This window comes from Glycine max, chromosome 16 (genome assembly GCF_000004515.6).
Source record: "Glycine max cultivar Williams 82 chromosome 16, Glycine_max_v4.0, whole genome shotgun sequence".
Taxonomy (NCBI): Eukaryota; Viridiplantae; Streptophyta; class Magnoliopsida; order Fabales; family Fabaceae; genus Glycine; species Glycine max.
The window spans coordinates 21,147,378-21,173,705 of NC_038252.2; the positions used below are offsets into that span (position 1 = coordinate 21,147,378).

Genomic DNA, 26,328 nt, shown 5'->3' on the forward strand with positions numbered 1-26,328 from the left:
CTTTTGTTTCATTCCTTGTTCACCCGTAAATATATTATGACTGTAGGGCGCAAATTTCCGTGATCTGCCTGGTGTAATTGTAGGAGCTGACAATGTGGTTAGACGACATCCGACAGAGAATCCATTGCTACCATCTGGAAAGCCATTGGTTAGTCTTTATGTTTTCATTGGAAAGAGGTTTATATTCATTTGCATTCATTTGTCTTCATTGGATTAATTATCAATATTAGAGTATGTACTTGTATAACTGTGAAAACAGTTTTGTAGAATGATTGTAAGGGCTGTTAGCTTTTGCTAACAGCACCCCTTGTGTTAGATAGCAGGTTATATGTTTGTAAGGGCTGTTAGCTTTTGCTAACAGCACCTCACTAGTATTAGGAAGTCAAAGTCTGTTAGTGTTAGTTTAGAGGGTCAGAGGTCTATATATACCTCTGTTGTAACTAACTCTAACTTTTTCAGATCACAATAATATCAGTTCCCTTTCTCTCATTTTATCAAAGAATCAATTTGGTACCCAAATTTTTAAGAGCTCCAATCTAGTCCTTTAATTCTTAAAATGCATCACTTTGGTCATTTCTGTCAAATTGGCATTGATGGCATTAGGATGGAAATTCCGGCAGTTTCATTTGCAAATAGTGGCAGCTAAAAACCACGGCTATATTTTTTTTCCTATTTTTACAAACACTGCCTTGAGGAGAGCAGCCACCACCAGCACCGTCTTCTTCACCAGCATTGGAAAATCCAGCTTCTAGTAACGCACAAGATCTTGCAGATGCTCATCTCGTTTGACGTCCGCTTGACGTTCCTCTCATCGATGGATGCTCTCCATGGCAACATTGGAATACTCACCAATTGCGACATGCTCATCCTCCTCGGCAATTCTGGCTCCACCAAGGAGCTCCTCTGCCTGGTGCCGTACGCAAGGGCGAAGGGCAAACTCCTCGTCGTGCTCACCTTCGACAAAGGCAACATGTTTGCGGCGGCGTGTGACATGGCTGTGCATTTGCTGCTCCAAAGAGAGCTCTGTCCGACAGTATCCATTCAACCTCACACCGGTCACCTCCACTGCCATTCAGATGGTGTTCGGCTTTACTGTGGTGGTGGTCGTCGAAGAGGAGGAAGGAGATTATGACGGTTGGGGAAACAGATCTGGGGAGGAAGGAAAGGAAAAAAAATTATAGTGGCGGTTTTTAGCCGCCACTATTTGCAAATGAAACCATTGGAATTTCCATCCTAATGCCGTCAACGCCAATTTAACGGAAGGGATCAAATTGATGCATTTTTAAGAATTGAAGGACCAAATTAGAGGTTTTAAAAATTTGGGGACCTTCATAAACAACTAAGGGGGCATTTGATAGGGGAGAAGATTTTTCATGCCCAGGAATCATGATTCCTAGGAATGAATAAAATTTGTTTGATTAATCATTGAGAATCTTTAGATAAACTTCTTAGGAATCAAAGAATCATACATATTTTTACCGATTATTTTAATTATTTATCACATTATATAATTTCATAAAGAATAACATGATGTTTTTAGTAGTAAAAGAAAAATTAAACTCAGGAAAGTAAGATTCCCACCTGCCCCATGGGAAAGTTTTTGTGGGAAACTAATTAAAAGATTTCCAGAAAACATCCATTCTCAGGAATATTATTTGTTTAAAATGCATACCAAACATGGCAAACTAAGTTTCTCAACCTATGACCGAAAAACCAAAAACTTCTCCCCTACCAAACGCCATAAATAAAAACTTTTGTACATGTCTGTTACTCAACTTTTAACTATAGAACCTTCATAAATAAAAACATATTCCTTGGTCCTCTTTATAAGACTCAATTAATTCACAATGATTAAGGAAATTAGTTGTATTAAATTTATCCTAAATTTATATGTTTCGTAAATTCACAGTAATGAGACGTACTATTATCCTTTTTTCCTTTGTTTTTGTTGCCTTTCATTCTTTTAATCTTTCTCTTCTTGTCAGTAATTGTTTATTGCTTTAAATTTATTGGTTATGCATGTGAAGAGACAAAATAAGGTTCCCAAAGTGCTCTATATACAAAGTTAGACTCTGTATTCCGCCTACTCTTTATTGAACTTAGAAAAATAGCTTATGATTAAAGGCATTGTTGTAAAAAAAAAGAAGAATAAAAATAACAATGCAGGAGACATTCGAGATTGGTTTTTATTAAAAGGACCGAACAAAACTTTTAATTTGGTTCTTATGAAAACGACCGGAGGGAGTATATAAATGTATTTGATCTTGAATGTACGCTCTATCAGTTTTAAATTTAAAGCTTTTGTAAGGAAGTTTGAAAGAAGTTATGAAGAGATTAATAGCGTCCAAACATGTCATGATCACATACCAATCTGTATGAGCACTTATTATAAGAAAAATAAGATTTAATTGGATGTATCTGGTTTCACCAAGCAGTTGAAGTAAACAGGTTTTCTGTTTAGGTTTCTTATTTCATGTCTAGAACAGCATGAAGTCAAATTATTCTTATTTTCATTCTAGAAAAGCCAAATGTGTAGTCATTTTGACAAATAAATCTAAATTTTTTAAGAAGTATGATAAACTGGAGATACCGATAATGCTGGGAAAAAAAATGAATTGGCTTTAATATGTTATTCCCAACAGTCAGGTTTTCTGCGAAACATAATCAAAGGATCTATACATGCTCTGACTATTATTCTATGCTGTCTCAGGTCCCAGAATATTGCTTCACTTTTGAGCATGGGAAGTCTAAGAGGTGATTGTTTTTCAATAGAGTAGTATATCTGGTGATTTTTCTTTCTTTACTACATTTGAATGACTTTTAATTTGTATTTTCACATATATGTAGACCATTTGCACGGTTGTGGTGGGACGAGAATCTTCCTACTGCACTAACCTTCCCAAGTTGTCATAACCAGGTCTTACTCCGGTCTTTGATTTGTAAAGAAATCACACAAATTGATTTCTTATATATTTGAAAGTCTTGTAGGTTGTACTACATCCGGAGCAGGATCGAGTCCTCACTATACGAGAATTTGCCAGGCTGCAAGGATTTCCTGATTATTATAGATTCTATGGGACTGTAAAAGAGAGGTACAAAACATTCTTTAATTTAATAAAAACATAAAATAGGCTTAAATATGTTTAGTGCCTAAAAACATACAAATGTTTGGTTTTAACCCCTTTAAATTTTTGATTTTGTGTTGTATCCCTAATCAATAGTATCATAAAAACAGTTCATACATTGTCATGTGTCGGCTGGACAAGTTTTCAAGTTTTTCTTTTTACTCTTTTTGTTTTTTAAAAACCATGCAATGCACGGGTCCAACTGCTATTTTTTAAAAGGTGAGCATTGTCACTGGTTGTTAAATGCCACATGTCATTTAATAGTTCCTGAAATCCATTTTTCACATCAGCACTCAAAGAATGTATATGATATGTGATAATGGCAGGGATCAAAAGTGCTCTTTTTTAAAAAGCAAGGATTACCAACTAAAACAAAATGTAAAACTGAAATATAGTAAATTTAAGCCTATAAAGTATTAAGGGAGAAAAAATATATTTAAGCCTATAAAGTATTAAGGATGCACTTTAGAATCAATTACTTTGTTTGCAGGAAGCAATCCTATGGTTGCAGTTTCCGAATAGCCAGAGACAGAAAATAATATTCTTCTAATTATTTCCTGCATTTTACCAAGTCTCCGTACACTTAATTTTCTGTATTATTGTTGTTATGATACTATTTGTAGGTACTGTCAAATTGGAAATGCAGTTGCTGTTCCTGTTTCACGGGCTTTAGGTTATGCCCTAGGACTTGCTTGTAGAAAGCTCAATGGAAATGAGCCACTTGTAACCCTCCCGTCCAAGTTCTCTCACTCCAATTATCTTCAGTTATCTAAATGCGTGTTTGGAAACACGTCCAACGAGGTGAATTCACGTCAATTCAGGGCTTTGGACGCGGAAGTTACACCGGGTAGCATTGGCCAAGACTCACGTGTGGAAGATTCGACACAGCTCCAAACATGCTATAATAATCAGCCTGGCAACACTGACTAACATTCATCCTATTCTTTTCATTGATTTCATTGTAACCAGTGTTTATATTTAAAGTTGTTGCTGAGAAATTTTCATTTATATGTATCCGGTGAATTCTCCTCAGCAACTCCACTTTAGTTGAATTCACACTTTTATTTATTTGCATATCTCTTTGGCTTTAGCTAGTAAGCTAATACGTTCAAGACTAGAGGTAATCTTGAGAATTGCTTTCTTTCTCGGAGTAAGTGATTCTTTCCTTGCCTGATTTCTTTCGTGTAATCAAACAGGTGGTGTAAAAATGCTACCCATTGTCTTAAGGGCATTGATTAATATTTATAAAAAAAAAAAAACTTTGTTATTAAGGTGCCATGCAATGGAATTTGATATTAAGAATAAAAAATAGTTATTGGAATTGGAATCACAATTAATTGAAGGATATTTTTGAAATAATATCATTAAATATACTCAAAGTAGTTAAAATTGATATGTATTCGAGTTCAAAAATATTTTTTTTCTTATATTTAGATTTAGAGTGAGTATGCGTTAACATGACGTAATTGCGTAGTACATTACAAAATGTGGTTGGTATCTCGTGTTATATGTATGTTTAGGTAAAAAGAAACACGTCAGAATTCAAAAATTAATAATGCAAAACCAAGGTAAAATGCACCACATGTGTCAACTATTGATAACACCCAACCAAACATGTTGAACAACGTTATAGTCGAATGATTTAATCAATGTGATAATGAGAAATGAATGAGTGAGTATTTAGGCTTGAGAGAGAATATAACTTTAGGTGGTTGCAACAATGTTTTTCTAGGGAATAAGGACTTATGATGTGAACCTCAGAAAATCATTATTAAGAGTGTTCAAAACTGAATCGTTTCAAAAAAAATAATCAAAAACTGATAACCGATTATAATCAAAGTGTCTTTGAATTTTTTTATTGGGAATTGCTTGGGGAACCAAACATTTTTGTTGGGGCATCCAACAATTTTCATAAATGCCAAAAATACTCTTATGGGTATTTTTGGTTATAAATAATACGATGAGTTTTTCATTTTTGTATCGCCAGTTTCTTTTCGCAAAATCTCAGTCACTTAGTGTATGTTGCTTCCGTTAAGGTTGATTTTGTTGGACAAGTGACCTCAGGAATTTTAAGAAGGGGGGGTTGAATTAAGATTTTGTTGACTATTCCTAATTGAAAATTTCATTTTTTTAGATATTCCCTATATTCAATTATTTCTTTAATTGTAAGTTACTCGAATAACAAATAAGGAGAAGTAAACTTAAAGAAATATAAACACAACAGAAAGTAAAAGAGATTAAGGAAAGAGAGAATGCAAAATCGGATTTATACTGGTTCGGTCACAATCTGTGCCTACGTACAGTCCCCAAGCAACCCGATTGAGATTTTCACTATCCTTGTAAAATCCTTTACAAGAAATGAACCATAAAGGACTTTCCTCCTTTGTGTTCAGTGATTACAACCAACAAGTTATTCTCACTTCTTGCAATGAACCCCAATGAACGTTGGCCCCTTGTGTCCAGTGATAACAACCAAGAAGTTATATCCACTTCTTGCAATGAACCCAAAAGACGTTGGTCTTTTGTGTCTAGTGATCAACCAAGAAGCAAATCCTGCTTCTTGCAATAAACCCAAGGAACGTTGGTCCCTTGTGTTCAGTGTTTGCAACCAAGAAGACCTCCTCTTGAAAACAGTCACCAAGAGTAGGTCTCTTGAAAAGCTTTTTTTGTAAGAATGGAGGAGAGGAAGAAAATAGAATAGTACAAGTTTTTGCCCAATGAACTTTTCTTGACAAAGCAAGTGTTGAACAAAAAACTCATAGAAAGATGTTGAGAATTATTGTTAATCAATGTATTTTGAAATTCGTGTCATGGTCACATATTTATAGTCATTTGATGGCTCTTGAAGAACCATGTTAAAAGTTGTGACTCTTGGCAAAAACTAATCAATTTAAAAGTTGTAACTCTTTGGCAATTTATTTTTCAAAACCAATCACTAGTAATCGATTACCATTATGGTGTAATCGATTACACAGTTTATTTTATCAAAGGTTGTGACTCTTCATGTTGAAGTTTGAAATCCAACGTTCAGAACCACTGGTGATCGATTACAAATATTGTGTAATCGATTACACTATTTTGAAAATATTTTGTCAGAAGTTGTGACTCTTGAGATTTAAAATTCAACGTTAAAAAACATTGGTAATCGATTACATGCTCATGGTAATCGATTACTACTTTGTAAAACAGTTATAAAATTGTTTTGGGCTTCTGGTAATCGATTACTGCCTTATGGTAATCGATTACTGCCTTATGGTAATCGATTACCAGAGAGTAAAAACTCTAGTAAAAAAAATTTTCTTTGAAAAATTCTTTTGGACAAATTATGCTATTCAATCTTTTCTTTGAAAAATTCTTTTTATACTTATCTTGATGTTTTTTTTTGAAGTTCTTGCAAATCTTGAGTCTTCTCTTGAATCTTCACTTGAATCTTCTTGATTTCTTTAATCTTGTTTGAATGTATCTTTTTAAAAATCTTTGGCATCATCAAAATAATATTGGAAGCTTTGCTTCTACAGGTTTGGAAGCGTATTTGGTCTCCGGTGGTGTACATGCGTTGTTTAGGAGCATACGATGAATTTTGATCGATTTTTGTCACCAGAGAAGAAGGGTACGTGAAAAAAAATTTACAAACGTACGGATTGGCAATCCGTATGGACATACGGATTGGCAATCCGTATGGACATACGGATTGGCAATCCGTATGGACATACAAATTGCTTTTTTTATTTTATTTATTAAATTGTAATTTAAATATTGTTAATTTAATTATTATTAATTTTTTAATTTTTTTGTAATAGTTTTAGTAATTTCCGAAAATTTGTTTGGTGATATTATTTTTTTTAGTGATATAAAAAATATATTAAATAATTAGAATGGTGAAAAAAATGCCAATGATTAATAATTAACTAACATTAGATTGCTTAAAAATTAATATACTAATGATTAATAATTAAACAAATTTATATGATAATGATTATGTATTTACATGTTTAACTGAATTATGTATTTTATTGAATGATGTATTTATTAGATTTATATGACATTTTAATGAAAATGCGTAGTATTTTTTTTTGTAAACAACTATATTTGTGTCAATAACAAATGAGGTAATTGTATGATTTTTTGTCATTGAATAGAATTTGTTAAATGTTTTATGAAAATGGACGAAGACTAGTAGATGTATGATAGTATGATGTCTGAAGAAGTTGATATGAATGTTGAAAATGAGGAAGATGCTGGCGTTAAAGTAGAACACGTTGATTGCTTTGATGTCTTTAATACTTCTCAAGTATTTGTGTAATTTGTTGTTATTAGTACAATAATTATATTACATAGATGTTTATTGATGTCAGATCTTATTTGAATTGTGTTATAGTTGTTTGCTAGTTGTGATGAAGTTTTACAATGGGCTCGATCGTTGGCTCATAACATTGAATTTGTTGTCGTTATAATGAGGTCAGACACCAATACTGGTGTTCGAGGAAGAGCCTAATTTCTATTGATAGCTTGCGAAAGGAGTGGTGAGTATAGGCCTAAGAAACATAATTTGGCAAGAACATGCACTGGTAGTAGAAAATATGGATGCCCGTTTAAGTTGTGTGCGAAGCCAGTTTTGGGAGGAGAATGATGGATGATGAAGTTAATTTGTGGGGTTCACAATCATGAAATGGCAAAGTCATTAGTTGGGCATCCATATACGGGTCGACTGACAAAGGATGAGAAGATTGTTGTTACTGATATGACGAATTCCATGGTGAAGCCAAGAAATATTTTGTTGACGTTGAAGGAGCACAATGACAACAATTATACAACAATCAAACAAATTTATAATGCCAGACATGCTTACTGTTCTTCCATAAAAGGGAGTAACACCAAAATGCAACAATTGATGATGTTGCTTGATCGAGATCAATATATTCACTAGCATAGGTTGAAGGATGATAATGTTGTGCGTGAGTTGTTCTGGAATCATCCTAATGTAGTAAAGTTAACCAATTCTTATAATTTGATTTTTTTTTATTGACAGTAACTACAAAACAAATAGGTACAAACTACCATTGCTTGATATTGTTGGTGTTACACCAACATGAATGACATTCTCTATTGCTTTTGCTTACTTGGAAGGAGAATGTCTTAATAATGTTGTTTGGGCTCTACAGCGGTTTCGGGGTCTTTTCATGAGAGTTGATGCACTCCCCAGGGTTATTATCACTCATAGAGATTTGTCTTTGATGAATGCAGTGACAATTGTATTCCCGGATGCTACGAACTTGTTGTGTCAGTTCCACATTGGCAAAAATGTGAAGGCAAAGTACAAAACCCTAGTTGCTCAAAAGAATGCATAGGATTATGTGATGGAGACTTGGGAGAGTTTGGTTGACTGCCTATGTGAGAGTTCTTTTGATGAGTACCTTAAAAACTTTGAAATGGTTTGCTCCCTATGGCCTATGTTTGTAGACTATGTGTGTCAAACATGGGTGTTTCCGCACAAAGAAAGATTTATGAAAGCATGGACCAACAAAGTGATGCATCTAGGAAACACAACCACTAACAGGTATCAATGTTGTTTTTTGTTTGTGTTCATTTGTTTAAGTGTTGACTTAAATGAAAATGTTGCGATTGTTTACATGCTGTTGTATATTTCATCTGTAGGGTTGAAAGTGCTCATTGGTCGTTAAAGAGACTCCTACAAAACTCTCTTGGTGACATATACAGTGTTTGGGATGCAATGAATAATATGATGACACTTTTAACACACCCAGATTAAAGCATCTTTTGAGACAAGCACGCACGTGGTTGGGCATGTGTCTAAAGTTACCTTGTACAAAAAACTACTTGGCATGGTATCAAGGTATGTTTTAAATGAAATTGCTACTAAGTATGAGTGTGTACCTTATGCAGGCAAAAACCCTTCACATTGTGGATATGTCATGAGGAGTACCCACGGTCTTCCATGTGCATGTGAGTTGTATAAATATATTGTTAGCTCCATACCACTCGAGACAATCCATATTTTGTTGCAGAGACTTAGTTTTTCAGATCATGGGTTATGTGAGACACATGTGACCATAACTGAGGAGATGGAAACCATATCGAAATGCTTTGAGCAGATCGATGTTTGTGGCAAACCTCTCCATTATTAAGCTGTTAATTACGTGTTTTTTTTATACAAATACAAACCTTTCCATTCCAGATTCTGGGGGCAATGTGATTTTCATAATCTCTCAGAACAAATGTGTCATGGGATTCGCCTGGAAAACCCTCAACATTAGTAGGAGGATCCTCAACAGGTGCTTCTTGTTGTCGTTCCTTGTCGTGCAATTCCTCTACAATCGCAGGAGGATCCTTAACAACACGCTCCAATTGTCGCTGTCTGCGGGCATATGCGGTAGGCATTCGCCGCTGGGGGACATCATTATCATCATCACTCGCTTATCTCCTCCCTAGGGCTTTTCCTATTGCTCGACCTAAAGCACGACCGAAACTTGTAGTTCTAACCATTATCTGCACAATAATTATCATTTTTTTATATTCAACCATTTTTTAATATGTTTAATAATTTTGAATATTTTCTTAAATCATTTTTTAATAACTAAAAATGTCAAAATATTTTGAATTTTTCATTCAATCATTTTTCAGTTTTGGTTTGAACAATGTTACAATATTTTTTGACTAACTTCTTAAAATCTTTTACATTTTTATTTAAATCATTTTTAAATGAAAAATATATTTTTAAATTTTGTTTTCAACAATTGTTTTAAACTTAATTTAAATTATTTTCAATGGTTGTTTCAAAATTTTTTAAAAGTAATAAAATAAAATTTATTTCAATAATGTTTAAAGTAACTAACAAAATTAAAATTATTTTAAAAGTATTAAAAGTCGATTTTTTTAAAGTAATAAAACTACCAAAATGAATATATTTTAATATTTGATTTTAATCATTTTTTATAACTTACAAATTTGTTATACAATTCAAATATTTGTTTCAATATTTTGTATAATAATTTTAAATTATTTATAATTTTCAATTGAATTATTTTTATAACTAACAAATTTTAATTAATTTAAATATAGTCTTAGTTTTTGAAATCTTATCTAATCTAATCTTAGTGTTAATTTGGGAAATCTAATCTAATCTAATCTAAAATTATCATACATAATTAAAAAAACAAAACTAATCAAATTATGTAAAAATGAAGACTAACATATAAATCAGAAAAATTATCAACAAGACTAACCAAATAAGTCCATACATAATAAAATTTCAATACATGATTAAATTTCACAAATGATTACAATACACTAAAAAATAACTAAACTAAATTTTTTAACAAAATCACTAAAATGAAAACAAATTTTAAAAAATAAATACAATTTTTTTTACCAAACATAACACTATTTATAAAAACTTGAATTTTTTTTTAAAAAAATATCATACGGATCAATGATCTGACGATCCATATGAATCATACCCGTATGACCAACACATACATTAAATTTTAATAAAATACAACAAATTTTTTAACATACATAACAACATTTATAAAATTTTAAAAAAACTCACAAGAATTTTTAAAAAAATTGCAACAAAAAAAGTATTTTAAGCATAATTTCCAGTTTAGTATTTTTAATTAATAAAAAATTTCAAATAAAATTCCATACGGATCACTAATCCGTATGGCAATAACACAAATTAAATTTTAATAAATAACTAAAATAATTTTTACCATACATAACAACATTTAAAAAATTTTAAAAGTAACTCACAAGAATTTTTTTAAAAATTGAAACAAAAAAAAAATTAAACATAATTTCCAGATTATTATTTTTAATTAATAAAAAATTTAAAAAAATCTCATACGGAGAATGGCAATAACACTAATTAAATTTTAGGTAAAATTGCACTTTTAGTCACCTATTTTAGCTCCTATTTCGTATTTGGTCTCCCGATAATTTAATTCACAAATTTTATCCTCTTGTTATATAAAATCTTGTAATGTTGGTCTGAGCGTCTCAATTCGACGTTGACCGTTAAACAGTAACGACCGTTAAACAGTAACATGTTGGATCGAGTAGCCTCAGAATAATTAAGAGGGGGGGTTGAATTAATTACTCCTAAACCTTTACTAATTAAAAAATTACTCTTTTATGGTTTTTACTAAATTGTTAAGAGAATGAGGAGTAGAAGAGAAACTTAACAAAAAGTAAAAGCGAAAATTAAATGCACAGCGAAAAGTAAAAGAGTAGGGAAGAAGGAAACAAACACACAAGAGTTTTTATACTGGTTCGGCAACAACTCGTGCCTACATCCAGTCCCCAAGCGACCTGCGGTCCTTGAGATTTCTTTCAACCTTGTAAAAATCCATTTACAAGCAAAGATCCACAAGGGATGTACCCTCCCTTGTTCTCTTTGAACCTAGTGGATGTACCCTCCACTAGAATTGATCCACAAGAGATGTACCCTCTCTTGTTCTCAGTCAAACCCAAGTAGATGTACCCTCTACCACAAAGGATGTACCCTCCAATGTGTTAAGACAAAGATCTCAGGCTGTTAAACCTTTGATACTTTGTGAATGGGGATACAAAAGAATTCTCAAGCGGTTAAACCTTTGAACGCTTTTGTATTAGGGAATAGGAAGAATCAAAAGAATTCTCAGATTGTGTCGTGTTGAATTCTTTGACAAGGGAGAAGGGAGACACAAAAGAATTCAGGCGGTTAGTCCTTTGTTCTTTTGGAAAAGGGAGAAGAGAGACACAAAAAGAATTCAGGCGGTTAGTCCTTGGCGAATTCTTTTTGGCAAAGGGAGAAGAGAATGAAAAGGATGAATATCACAAGTTTTCAAGGTTTAGAAAACCAGAAAACTTTGGAAAGCTTTTGGCACGAAGAAGAAGAAGTTCAAAGAGATTCAAGGCTTGTAAAGGATTGTATTGGATTGTTAGAAAGATTTTTTGAAAATGCAAAACAAAGTCTTGCTTTTATAGACTCTTCATGTCTGGTCAAGAAGGTCATTCAGAAGAGTTATAACTTTTAGAAAAACTTAAAACCCATTTGAAAAAGTCAAAACCTTTTTGAAGAGTTACATCTTTAGATTTTTCAGAAACAAACACTGGTAATCGATTACCAAATAAGTGTAATCGATTACACAAAGCTTTTGAGTGAAAGGATGTGACTCTTCACATTTAAATTAGAATTTCAATGTTCAAGGGCACTGGTAATCGATTACCAAAACATTGTAATCGATTACAGCCTTTTGAAAATAATTGGAGCGTTGTAAACTCAGTTTGAAAACTTTTTCAAACTCATTTTGCTATTGGTAATCGATTACAACAATATGGTAATCGATTACCAGAGAGTAAAAACTCTTTGGTAAAGGTTTTGTCAAAAAAACCATGTGCTATTCAAAGTTTTGAAAAAACTTTTTAATACTTATCTTGATTGAGTCTTTTCTTCATTCTTGAATCTTGAGTCTTGAATCTTGATCTTGATTCTTGAGATCCTGAATCTTGAATCTTGATTCTTGATTCTAGGCTTTCTTCTTGAGTCTTGAATTCTTCTTGATTCTTGAACTCTTGACTTGTTCTTGATTCACTTGAGATGTTCTTTGATTCACTTGAGTTGTTCTTTGAGCTTTGAGCTTTTTGTTCATCACCTTTGTCATCATCTTTTGTTGTCATCATTGTTATCATCAAAACACCTTTGAATCACATTCACCATGAAACCTTGCTTCTACATAACATTGACACGACACCTTTTGAAATTGCTTGTGTTTTTTTACTCATATATGGTAAAAAAAAATTACTCTAAAAAACCCTAAAACCAGTTTATTTACAAATCTCTAACCCTAAATAGGTTTTTAGCTTCATCCCTAACCAAGTTACTCTTTTTTTTATCTTCCCTTCCCTCATTAAAAGCTGTGTAACGTTTACTGATCCCATCTTCTTCCCCGAACCTGCAATCCACATCTAACAATACCCATTTCAGCAAAAACACCAAAGCCAACACCTTTTTTGTTTTGGCCCATACCCCACATGGCTTGGCTAACCCATTTCAATTGGGGTTGGTTTGTTGGTTGGCAACGTCGTAACCTTAACCAAAGCCAAAACTTTTTTCACTTCCTCTCTCTCTGGGTTTTTTTTTTTTGAATCCCTGTACTGATTTTGCGTTGTAGAGATGGCGGCAGAAAAAGGTGTTGAGATGGTGGCATTGGAGTGTTTGGGAAAAAGGTTCAATTTGGCCAGCAATTTTCGGTTGAGGTTCGCAAAGGGAATTCAGAAAGAGAGGTTGGTGGTGCTTGATGAACAGAACAAGAGGGATATTTTGATTCCTGGAACTAGAGGAGTTACCATTAAAGGGGTTTCTAAGAATATTCATTGTGATAAAGGGGATTACGATGTCGTTTCCCTCTGTTTCCACATTGACGACCACCACCCTGTCCAAGCCAAAATCGGGGTGTGTCCCATTTGTTGGAAGAAGGTGGGATTGGATCTCGTTAGACATATTACTACGCAACATGGGAACTTCTTGAGGGTGCAGCGTAAAAGGAGGGTCAGGAAAGTAGGCTCTGGTTCAACAATGTCTATATTGAGAAAAGAGTTACGAGAAGGAGCCTTGCAGTCCCTTCTTGGAAGTTCTTCATACTTAGCTTCCTCCAATTCTGAGCCTGATCCTTTGTTATCATCTTTTATGTTTAACCCAGCTGTAACTGATGATTCTTTTGTTGAAGATACTCTAGTAAAAGAAAGCCTATTTAGGGTTAGGGATTTGTAAATAAACTGGTTTTAGGATTTTTTCAGCTTAAAAAAAAAATTACCACAAATGGGTAAAAAAAAAAACACAAGCAGTTTCAAGGTGTCTCTCTTCACACGTGACAATCAACAATCAACGTCACTGCTGCTTAACGGTCAACGTCTAATACGTCCAATTAAGGCATTTGGGACCAACATTGCATAATTTTATAAAACAAGAAGACCAAATTTGTGAATTAAATTACCGGGAGACCAAATGCGAAATTGGAGTTAAAGTAGAGAACTAAAAGTGCAATTTTGCCTAAATTTTAATAAATAACTAAAATAATTTATACCATACATAACAACTATTAAAAAAATTAAAAATAATTCACAATCATTTTTAAAAAAATTGCAACAAAAAAAATTAATAATAATTTCCAGTATATTATTTTTAATTAAAATTTAAAAAAAATACCATACAAATCACGAATTTGAATGGCAATAGCACTAATTAAATTTAAATAAATAACTAAATAATTTTTACCATGCATAACAACTATTAAAAAAAATTAAAAATAACTTACACTCACGAGAATTTTTTTAAAAATTGCAACAAAATTTTTTAATTTTCAATTTTGAATTAATAAAAAAAAATTTAAAAATTACAATACGATCACGGATTCTTATGCCCACCACACAAAATAAACTTTTAATAAAACATTAACAAAAATTTACCAACAATAAAAATAATAATTATTTTTAATAATAACAAATAAATTTTACCAAAAATAAAAGGAAATAAATGTTAAAATAATTAAAAAAAAAGTAAAAAAAAAAAAGAAAAGGAACTAAGAGGAACTAAAATTGGATGTTTCCATTAGGTGGAACTCCACCTACATAATGTGTGACACCCTCTACTCTCACAAATATAAATAAATAATAAACTAAAGTCATGCAAAAAAAAAAATTAAAACACATTTAATTTAAATCAATTCAAAAAGATAAAAAGTTCACATTCACTTAGTGAAATCATAGTAGAAATTGTTCGAATAAGAAATAAAGTTATCCCGGCTCAAAATAAGACCGCACATTCTGAATAAATATAAAACAAAAGCTAAAACAAAAAAACATAACACAATTATATCATTCACAAAATTGAAACATATGAGGTAAAATCCTACGCCCCGATGTCACACTTATGAGAGCATGTCCCTATCACAGGCTAAGTCTCTTAATCTCCAACATGAAACTCATTATATGTTGGCTCACCTGAAACAAAATGACAATCAACCCAAACACAAACACACACCGGGAATGAGTTATCACATTCGTATATAATAAAACATTAGAGCATGTAAAACATAATACTTAGAGCTGAATTTATATAAATAACATCACTTCACAAAATCACACACATTATTCACACTCATTCAAGTTCACACACACCAGAAAATAACATCAAACCACAATTGTTAACTCAATGAAAGTCAAACACAAGCGTTATGCAACAAATATGCTAGACTCAAGCCTATATGCAATGTGGTACCATTCTTCAATATGGTACATGACGGGACATGCCTCACAATGGGTAAGTCAGGTCACTCTCACTAGGTGAAATCATAGGGAGACCAATCATGGTCACTCTATTTTACGAGAATGCTCCAATCATATGGGATCAACACAGGCTTAAAGGAGCACTCAAACCGGGTGTATTTACCCTCAAGGCCTACACTCCGAGGAGTCCCTCAGGACCACTCCCTCCTAATTCAGGTCCAACTCAGAAAAAAATTTAACACACAGACTCTACCAATGAATTATGCAAAACACACAACTACTCAATTATTTTGAAAATCTCAATTATTTTTTCAAAATTATTTTAACTCATCACGCCTTAAGTGGTTAAACTCGTTGGGTTCCCACCGTGGAACCTATCATAACTCATCGCGCATTAACTCGTCGCCCTTAAAGGGTTTTACAGTTGTGTGATTACATAATTCATAGCTCACAACTCAATACATACAACATCTCAATACCCATGTAATTCACAATTCATTACATAACAAATGATTATCACTTACACACAATCTCAATCCCAATTACATAATCCCAATAAAATAATTTATCATATCTCATGAATCATACACATATCATTAGTAGTAATATTTACATGTCACAAAACACATATAAATTAAATCGAACTATATCATATATATATATATATATATATATATATATATATATATATATATATATATATATATATATATAATATTAATCACACTCACATGCATGGTGTAGAAAGGATCATGTGTTTTTAGAAAAGCTTTCGTATCTAAATATGCCAGTAATTCCTATGTACAATGACATCACATTTCTAACAAAATATCACATAAATCTATTTGACTTTCTTCTTCCATGATTGCGGAAAGAAAACTCAATCTGCGAAACCACAATCACTTCGTACATAGAATTTTCAATCACCATCATAAAAATTAGAAAAGGTCACGAGGAAAAAACGAAATAAAATTATTCAATCCTTTAAAATCAATCAAAACCCTTAAATGACACAGAAGTAAAAACACAAAATCACAAAGAAATACTCTTGAAATCAAATTACAAAAGATGTTAGATTGGGACATCAATTGATTCATCAAACACAATTTATTTGCGAATGAAAGCATAAAAACAATTGAATTTCATAAAACAACCCAAAATTGATCCTCTAGAGATCCCTATACATGTTCATTCTAATCCCTAAGCGTGAGTAACTCATCCCTTACCTCGATGTAGTCACTCAAGCGTTCCCTATTAGCAATGGTGGCATTTCTGGTGCTCTCTAGAGCTCCTCCTTTGGCTGTTTTATTAGGGTTCTTGTGCATCAGAGAAAAAGAAAGAAATAGAATGTGTTTTTGTAAAAGCTGCTTTGGGTAAAATTTAAATTTATATAGTGAGGGAATTGATGACCTAATCTTATTTTTTATTTATTTAAAGGAAGTAAAGGGACGACTGTTACAATTCTAGGTCCCTTAAAAGAATTTTTGCCTCTGAAACTTACCAGTATTGAATAAGGTAGGATATGCATCATGCATCTGACCCTCTAGTTCCCAGGTGGCATCCTTGCCTGAAGCACTCCCCCATACCACTTTGACCAAGGGAATCTCCTTCCCCCTTAGTTGTTTGACCATACAGTCGTCGATTCTCAATGACAATGTTTCATATGTCAAGTTCTCTTTCACTTGGACGTTGTCCAACTCGATCACATGCGACAGATCATGAACATATTTTCTGAGCTGAGAAATATGGAAGACACTATGGAGATTTGAGAGAGATGGTGGTAAGGCCACTTGATACGCAATTGGGCCGACACGCTTTAGGATTTCAAAGGGACCAATGAATCTAGGTGTAAGCTTATAGGACTTCAATGCCCTGCCAAACCCCAGTGCACAAAGTGACTCTCAAGAATACATGATCACCTACACCAAATTCAAGGTCCTTTCTTCTTCTATCATGGTAGCTCTTCTGCCTACTTTGGGTTGTTCTCATCCTCTCTGGGATCAACTTGACCTTTTCAGTGATCTACTAAACCACCTCAGGTCCTAAGGCAATGCTCTCACCGGAATCTACCCAACATAGAGGTGTCCTGCATCTCCTACCATACAATGCCTTGTAAGGCGACATACTTATACTGGAGTGAAAACTATTGTTGTATGTAAATTCTATCAAGGGTAAGAAACTATCCCAACTACCCCTCTACTCTAACACATAGGCTCTCAAGAGGTCCTCTAAGGATTGGATGGTGCGCTTGGTCTGATCGTCAGTCTGTGGGTGGTAAGCAGAACTCAACCTAAGCTTGGTCCCCAAGGCTTTATGAAGACTCTCCCAAAATCTAGAGGTAAATCTGGGATCTCTATCAAAAACTATGCTAGAAGGAACACCATGTAGTCTAACTATCTCACTGACATACAAGCTAGTCAACCTCTTTAAGGAATATCTGATGTTAATTGGGATGAAGTGAGTAGATTTCGTCAACCTGTCTACAATAACCCAAATGGAATTTAAACCTTTGGGGGTCCTAGGTAATCCCACCACGAAATCCATGGAGATGTTATCCCACTTCCACTCAGGTATCTCTAAAGGTTGCAACTTCCCCGAAGGCTTCTGGTGCTCTATCTTAGCTTTCTGATACACTAGGCACACAAGGACAAACTCATTAACTACTCTCTTCAGACTCGGCCACCAAAACATCTTCCTAATGTCATGGTACATCTTAGTCACTCCTAGGTGGATACTCGGACTACTTTTGTGACCCTCTTCCAAGATCACTCTCCTAAGCTTGGGTACACCAGGAACACACACCCTATCCTGGAATCTCAAGACTCCATCAGGCCCCACTCTAAAACTAACCTCCCTCTTTACAACTATGGACTCTAACTGGGCTGACAAGAATGGGTCAGACTTCTGACCCTCACAGATCTCGCTCAAAAGTTCACTGGTGACTCTCAACATACCCAATTTAATGCTACCAGAGATGATCTCACATGTCAAACTCATGTCTCTAAACTACTCTAAGAGGTCTAACTCTCTAACCATCAAAGCAGACATTTGAAGGGATTTCCTACTCAAGGCATTAGCTACTACATTGGATTTACCTGGGTGATAGCTAAGCTCAAAATCGTAATCCTTAAGGAATTCCAACCATCTCCTCTGCCTCATGTTAAGATCTCTTTGATCAAACAAATATCTAAGGCTTTTATGGTCACTAAACACAAATTTAGATCCATAAAGGTAATGCCTCCAAAGTTTAAGAGCAAAATCTACAGTTGCTAACTCAGGATCGTGCATGGGATAATTCCTTTCATGTCTCTTTAGCTGTTGAGAAGCATAGGCCACTACCTGTCCCCACTGCATAAGCACTCCACCCAAACCCATCTTGGATGCATCACAGTACACCACAAAGGGTTTGCTCAGGTCAAGTAACACTAAAAATGGTTAGTGGTCAACCTTTCCTTAAGGGTACGGAAACTACTCTCACATTGGGCATCCCACACAAAAACTTGACCCTTACGAGTAAGCTTAGTCAAAGGTAAGGCTAGCTTAGAAAAGCCCTTTATGAATCTATGGTAGTATCCTGATAAACCAAGGAAACTCCTAATCTCAAACACTGACTTAGGACTTTCCCAACTCATCACCGCCTCTACCTTGGAAGGATATACTGCTATGCCTCCCCTGGATATAATGTGCCCTAGAAAGCTCACCTCCTCTAGCCAAAGCTCACACTTGGATAACATAGCATACAATCTGTTGTCTTTGAGGGTTTGCAACACAACCCTTAGATGCTCCTCATGTTCCTCCCTAGTCTTGGAATACACCAACATATCATCTATGAAGACCACTACAAAACTATCTAGGTAGGGATGGAAGATCCTATTCTTGTAGTCCATGAACACACCTGGGGCGTTGGTCACACCAAAAGGCATAACCAAGTACTCATAATGGTCGTTACGGGTCCTAAAGGCAGTCTTCGGAATGTCCTCAGGCTTCACTCTAATCTGATGGTAACCTGACTTGAGATCTATCTTATTGAACACACAAGCCCCAACTAATTGGTCCATCAAGTCATCTATCCTAGGAAAAGGGTACTTATTCTTAATCGTCACCTTGTTCAATTGATGATAGTCTACACATAGCCTCATAGTCTCATCCTTCTTTTAAACTAACAACACTGGTGCTCCCCAGGGTGACACACTAGGCCTCACAAATTGTTTCTCTAAGAGCTCCTCTAACTGTTTCTTAAGCTTGCTCAACTCTACAGGGGACATCCTATAAGGTGCTATGGATATAGGTCCAGTACGGGGCACTAGGTCCATAGAGAATTCGACCTCTCTCTTAGGTGGTAATCTTGACACCTCCTCAAACACCTCTGGAAACTCTCTCACCAATGGTATATCACTCACCAGGGTTTTGATCTCGACACTTATACCAGCTAAGATCATGTATATCCGTGCATCCTCCCTCAAAGATGCCTCAACTTGGTTAGCAGACAAAAACATATCACCTTCACTCACACTAGACTCAGGAAAGACAACAGATTTCTCAAAACAATTTAATAAGACATGATTGGAAGATAACCAGTCCATACCAAGAATAACATCAATCTGACTCAAAGGTAAAACAACTAAATCAATCAGAAACTGTTTATCATGAGCATTGGATAGAAGACTCCAAGTAGATTGGACCAGAGATCCAAGGGAAGGCCCTAGGGTTCTCATGAGCCTTAGGGTAGATTTCGAGCCTATGGGCTAAGTATGAGCCTGCTTATCTTTGTAAATATTAGAATAGGTTTTTCCTTCGTTTCGGCCTTGTATTTTGGCCATTCTAGTAGTATAGGGTTTTAGCCTTGTATTTCGAGGCATTTTGAGTAGTCTTTGTAGTAGGAATTTTTTTTGTATTTTCATGTATTTTGTCATGGGGGTGAGCTTAGCTATTATAGAGGGTGTGTAGCTAAGCTCTAGCTTCTCATCTCAAGGAGGTGAGCTTAGCTATTAGAGAGGTATGTGTAGCTAAGCTCTAGCTTCTTTAGGAATCTTCTTAAGGAAGCTTCTCAAGGAGGTGAGCTTAGTTATGAGAAGGGTGTATGTAACTAAGCTCTAGCTTCTCAAGGAAGTTTTCTCAAGAAAGCTTCTCAAGGAAGTTTCTCAAGAAAGCTACCTAGGCTATAAATAGAAACATGTGTAACACTTGTTACTTTGATGAATGAGAGTCTTGTGAGACACAACTCAAAGTTCAACTTCTCTCCCTCTTTTCTTCCTTCAATTTCGTGCTCCCCCCTCTCTATTTCTCTCTCTTTCTTTTCCTCCATTGAAGCATCCTCTCCAAGCTTCTTATCTAAGGCACATTCTTGGTGGCGAAACTCTTTCCATGGCTTATTCCCTAGTGGGTAGCGCCTCCTCTCACCTCTTCTCCTTTGTCTTCCGCTGCATCTCCATGGTGTAAAATCACCATTAAAGGACCTCATTGAAGCTCAAAGATCCAGCCTCCATAGAAGCTCCACAAGCAAGCTTCCATCAAGTGGTAATCAGAGCACAAGAGCTTCAAGTAGGTGCTCCTTAAACCTCCACTAATATTTTTTGCTTTACCTTCTCTTCCATTGTTGTTTCTTCATTTTTTCTCCATGTATCTCCTCACATGTCTTGTGCTAAATGTTGTTAACATGATTCTTTAGAGTTTCCACCATTAAACTTGCTATAGAAGCTAGATTTGATTTTCTATGGTTCAAATTTCTTGTTCTTGTTCTTGAACCATGAATTATGTTGAGTTTAGGTTCCTTTGAGTTTTGTCTTGTTATTTTTTGTGGCTGAAATCTAAACCATAAAATTCTTACAAAAATATTAAAGTAGAAGAAAACCTCAAAAATCTAGAGTGACTTGTTCACCTATTGTAGTTTTGTCATAGAAGTCATGTCTAGTCATGAAACTTGTCACATAAGATTTCTTATGTTGTGTTGAATTTTATTTTCTTGTTTCTTTGTCTAACTCATTTGTTCATGAGTGTATGAAATTCTTTTAGCCTATTATTTGATTTGAGTCAAATCTTTCATGTTAATTAGTCCTTAACATGTTCATGCAAAATTCTTAGAGAGTCTTTGATTGTGAACCTTTTCTTGAACTTTTAAGTTTCCTTATGATTGTGTCTATTGTGAATTTGAGTTTTGGTGATTGAATTGCTGGCTGAAATGTTGATCCTAAGTGAATATTGAACTCCTAAAACTGTGGTAAACAATACTAGTGAGTTCAACATACATAGGAAGGTTGAAAGTAAGCCCAAGGCAATCAATATACCATGCTTACAAAAAAATCGCTGGTGCTGGCAGCTTGGACATACAAACTTGTAAAAATTACTGAGAATTGGTTACTTCGAATTTTGAGCTGAAATTTTTACTGAATTTTCTAGACATCTGGAAAAAAGTTATACAAAAAGAACCAAGTGATTTGGATAAACAGAAAAAAAATACTAAAAATCACACAAGTTGGCAGAAAAATCAGTATCCGGGAAAAAAAAGTGAAAGGGAAGTGTGCTTGTTGTTTTGGCTCAAAATTTATTCTATAATTGGTGCCTATGTTATACCAATCTTAGTTCCGAAATTTCAATTGAAAACTACTGTGAAAACAAGTGCCAAAGCTAGAGGTTTGTTGAGTCTTTTTTTTATAGTTTTTTTACTCTACTCTAGAGCCATTCTAAGTTTCTCTTTGAGTCCTAACTTGCTTCTATGTCCTTTTCATTTCTTTAATTGTTGAGTATTCCTTGAAAAATTGTCTTGTTAAAACTCCATTGGTTTAGCTTTCATTTCATTTTTTTTTCTTTGGTTATTGCTTGTCTCTTTGTTTCCTTGTTTGTGGATTGCCATATAGGGAATTGGAAGGAGGATTGGTGCCATCCCTTGAAGAATTTTAGTCAAGAAGAAAGGGGCCAACCACCTTAAGAGTTATCGGACTAAGAAGCACTCCAAATTGAGTGAATCACCAAAGAGAGAACAACCACTAAAATTGAGGATCATTTTGTAATTTTGTAATTTGCAATTTACTTACCTTCATTCCTTTCAAGTTTTGTAACAAAAAGGCCTTTCATTAGAAGTGTGTTGGGAGCCGCCAATAGGTTACCAAACTTCCATTTTTGTGTAATAATTTTAGGCAATTTTTCCTTAGGATAGTGAGTGTTTTTTTGGGAACCTTGAATGTGGTCATCCAAACACTCTTAGGATTCGCCTAGTTTACAATTCTTGCTTACTTTCATAGCTTATTTCCCTTACCTTCCATTGTCAAACCGCCTAGATAGCTTTCCTTTTACCAATTAGTTTTTTACCTTATCTTTCACACCTCTTTTAGTGTTTATTTTGGATAGTTTCAACCATAGTTTCTTTTACCTTTTGTTTTCAAACCTCCAACAAGAAAGAACCACAACATAGGAACCAACATAATTCATCATTCATCTAGTTTTAATGGCGAGGGTACTAGTCATAAAGACCCTTTATCTAGAATCTTGGATGAGTTGAGTTCCCTCAAGTTATGGAAAGAAAAACAAGAGAGAAAAGAAAAAGGAAAAAAAAGAGTGGAAGAAATAAGTCAAGATGAAAGAAATAAAATAAGAGAGGAAGAAAGAAGAAAAATAATGAAAGAAATGAAAAGAGAAAAACATGCCTCCTATAGTAGTCATAACTCTTGCAAGAGCCTAAGTGAAGAACTTTGTGACTATTACGAAGGAAGGCATAGGTCACATCTTAGACCTCACTCCCATAGAAGAGAAAAGGAAAGAAAGCCTCAAGAGGCTAACATTAACCTCCCATACTTCCATGGGAAGGACAATGTAGAGGCTAACTTAGTTTGGGAAATAAGGGTAGAGCAACAACTTAAAAAGAAGTCTACATCAAAATCTTATGGCTCTCACTCTTATCCAAAGAAAGACCAAGGTCAAGGCATCTTAGGGGTGACACCTTTTAAGCCCAAAGATGATAAAGGGAAGACAATAGAAAAGCAAGCCCCTAAGGCTAGTATGCAAGAGAAAACTAGCACTATAAAGTGCTTTAAATGTCTTGGAAGAGGACACATTACTTCTCAATGCCCCACCACAAAAACCATGATTATGAAGGGCCAAGACATTTATAGTAGACAAGATAAGGCTACTACTTCACCTTCCTCTAGTGAAAGTGAAAAAGCAAAAGGGGAAGAATCTAGTGAAGAAATCTATCCCCAAGAAGAAGGACAACCATTAGTGGTTAAAGAGAAGTGTAAGGAGGTAAGTGTCTCCTCCAAGAGGTTAGCTAAGAAGGAAACTCATTTTACAATAAAGACAAACATTAAAGAAACTTTCCCTCTTAGACAACCTCCACATTTTCTCTTTTGTAAAAAGACACTTGCTAGCATTGCCACACCTCTTGGGCTTGAGTTTATTCCTCAAGTAAAGAAGTTGTTGGATGAGGGTTTGGTTCGCAAGAGCTTAAATCCTTGTGCTTTGTTGGTGCCCAAAATAGGTATTATTAGGCACCAAGTCCCTAAAATAGGTGGTATGATGAATGTTTTGAGTGGTGCAACCCTCTTTTGTAAAATCACTCGTGCACCTAACATCTTCATGGTGTGTGTACATAGGGACTCATTAGGTAGGTTTGTTCTTATTTTTAGTTTCAATACAGACCTAGACTCTGAGGAGTCCCTCAGGGCCTCTCCATCCTGATTTAGATCCAACATAGAAAACATTTTAACACACAGACTCTACCAATAAATTATGTAATGCACACAACTACTCAATTGTTTTCAAAATTTCAATTATTTTTTCAAAATTATTTTAACTCATCGCGCCTCAAGTGATTAAACTCATCGGGTTCCCACCGTGGAAACCATCATAAAATAATTTATCATATCTCATGAATCATACACATATCATTAGTAGTAATATTTACATGGCACAAAACACATATAAATTAAATCGAACTATATATATATATATATATATATATATATATATATATATAATGAATCAATTAAATTGGATTGTCACTTTTTCTTTGTAATTCACAAGCATGTACGTATAGGGAATCAACTTTTAAAATCTAGTGTGTGTGTGTGTGTGTGTAATTAATCACTTATACAAGTGTAGAAAGGATCATGTGCTTTTAGAAAAGCTTACGTATCTGAATATGCCAGTAATTCCTATGTACAATGACATCACGTTTCTAGCAAAATATCACATAAATCTATTTGACTTTCTTCTTCCATGATTGCAGAAAGAAAACTCAATTTGCGAAAACACAATCACTTCATACACAGAATTTGGAATCACAATTATAAAAATTAGAAAAGGTCAAGAGGCAACAACGAAATAAAATAATTCAATCCTTTAAAATCAATCAAAACCCTTAAATGACACAAAAGTAAAAACAAAATATCACAAAGAAATACTCCTGAAATCAAATTACAAAATATTTCACATCGGGACATCAATTGTTTCGTCAAACACAATTTATTTGCAAATAAAAGCATAAAAACAATTGAATTTCATAAAACAACCCAAAATTGATCCTCTAGAGATCCCTATACATGTTCATTCTAATCCTCAAACGTGAGTAACTCATCCCTTACCTCGATGTAGTCGCTCAAGCGTTCCCCGTTAGCAATGGTGGTGTTTCTGGTGCTCTCTAGAGCTCCTCCTCCGGCTGCTCTGTTAGGGTTCTTGTGTGTCAGAGAAAAAGAAAGAAATATAATGTGTTTTTGTAAAAGCCGCTCTAGGTTAGAAGTTAAATTTATATAGTGAAGGAATTGATGACCTAATCTTATTTTATTTATTTATTTAAAGGAAGTAAAGGGACGGCTGTTACAATTCCACGCCCCTTAAAAGATGTTTTGCCTCCAAAACTTACTGGTATCGAATAAGGTAGGATATGCATCATGCATTTGACCTTCTAGTTCCCAGGTGGCATCCTCGCCCGAAGCACTCCCCATACCACTTTGACCAAGGGAATCTCCTTACCCCTTAGTTGTTTGACCATACGGTCGTTGATTCTCAATGGTAGTGTTTCATATGTCTAGTTCTCTTTCACTTGGACGTTGTCCAACACGATCACATGTGACGGATCATGAACATATTTGCTGAGCTGAGAGATATGGAAGACACTATAGAGATTTGAGAAAGATGGTGGTAAGGCCACTTGATACACAACTATGGAGAATGTGTTTTTGTAAAAGTTGATCTGGGTTAAAAGTTAATTTATATAGTGAGGGAATTGATGACCTAATCTTATTTTTTTTATTTATTTATTATATTACTCACAAAGTTTAAGGAACTAATTTTGTAACTTCTTAATATTTCAATGAACATTGCAAGATATTACAAACATTTCAGAAATGGATAGAGAGTTTTAACCCATTTTTTGGAAGCATGGTTGGAAATGTGAAAGTTAAATATGATAAGTATTGGGGGAAATGTTAAAAATATGAACATTTTGATCTTTCTTGTTGTACTGCTCGATCCTCGGACTAAGTTTTAGTTTGTTCAGTGGGGCTTAAACAAATTTTATGAGAAGGAAGAAGCTGAATTTTTGTGTACTAGGGTGAAGGACGCATTATATGCTATTCTAGATGTGTATGTGCTTTCTATTAGAAATGGGCAGCAAGCTGAAAAATCTACACAACCCTCTGTTGATATGGAAATTGATGAATTTGATGCACCTGAAATTTCTTTTGTTATGTAATTTGACAAAGAGATGAATCTTAATATCAATAATCATAAAAATGAAGTAGATTTGTATCTCATGGAGAGTTTGGAGAAAAAAGTAATACTTTTGACATCTTGATGTGGTGGAAAGTTAATTCTAGTAAATAACTTATTCTTAGTCAAATTGCTAGGGATTTGTTGGTCATACCCGTGTCTACTATTGCTTTGGAGTCTACTTTTAGCAAGGGAGGTAGAGTGCTTAACTGTT

The 26,328-nt window shown here is 34.4% G+C and overlaps 2 protein-coding genes across 6 annotated transcripts in view; both read left to right on the top strand.

Moving 5' to 3' along the window:
* The window catches only part of LOC100818307 (DNA (cytosine-5)-methyltransferase CMT2), a 33,728-nt gene extending 29,276 nt beyond the window's left edge, over positions 1–4,452 (top strand). For all 5 annotated transcript variants that reach the window (XM_026126234.2, XM_014768894.3, XM_026126235.2 and 2 more), the window contains 5 exons: positions 47–148; positions 2,711–2,754; positions 2,848–2,917; positions 2,989–3,092; positions 3,749–4,452. In XM_026126234.2, coding sequence (XP_025982019.1) covers positions 47–148; positions 2,711–2,754; positions 2,848–2,917; positions 2,989–3,092; positions 3,749–4,055 — 627 coding nt within the window. In that variant the 3' untranslated portion in view covers positions 4,056–4,452. The remainder of the gene's footprint in view (positions 1–46; positions 149–2,710; positions 2,755–2,847; positions 2,918–2,988; positions 3,093–3,748) is intronic.
* An 8,850-nt stretch (positions 4,453–13,302) lies between these two features.
* LOC121173681 (protein DEHYDRATION-INDUCED 19 homolog 7-like) lies at positions 13,303–13,899 on the top strand. Its single transcript, XM_041010350.1, has one exon. The coding sequence runs from the start codon at positions 13,303–13,305 to the stop codon at positions 13,897–13,899; it is 597 nt and encodes a 198-aa protein (XP_040866284.1).
* Positions 13,900–26,328: the final 12,429 nt, after the last annotated feature.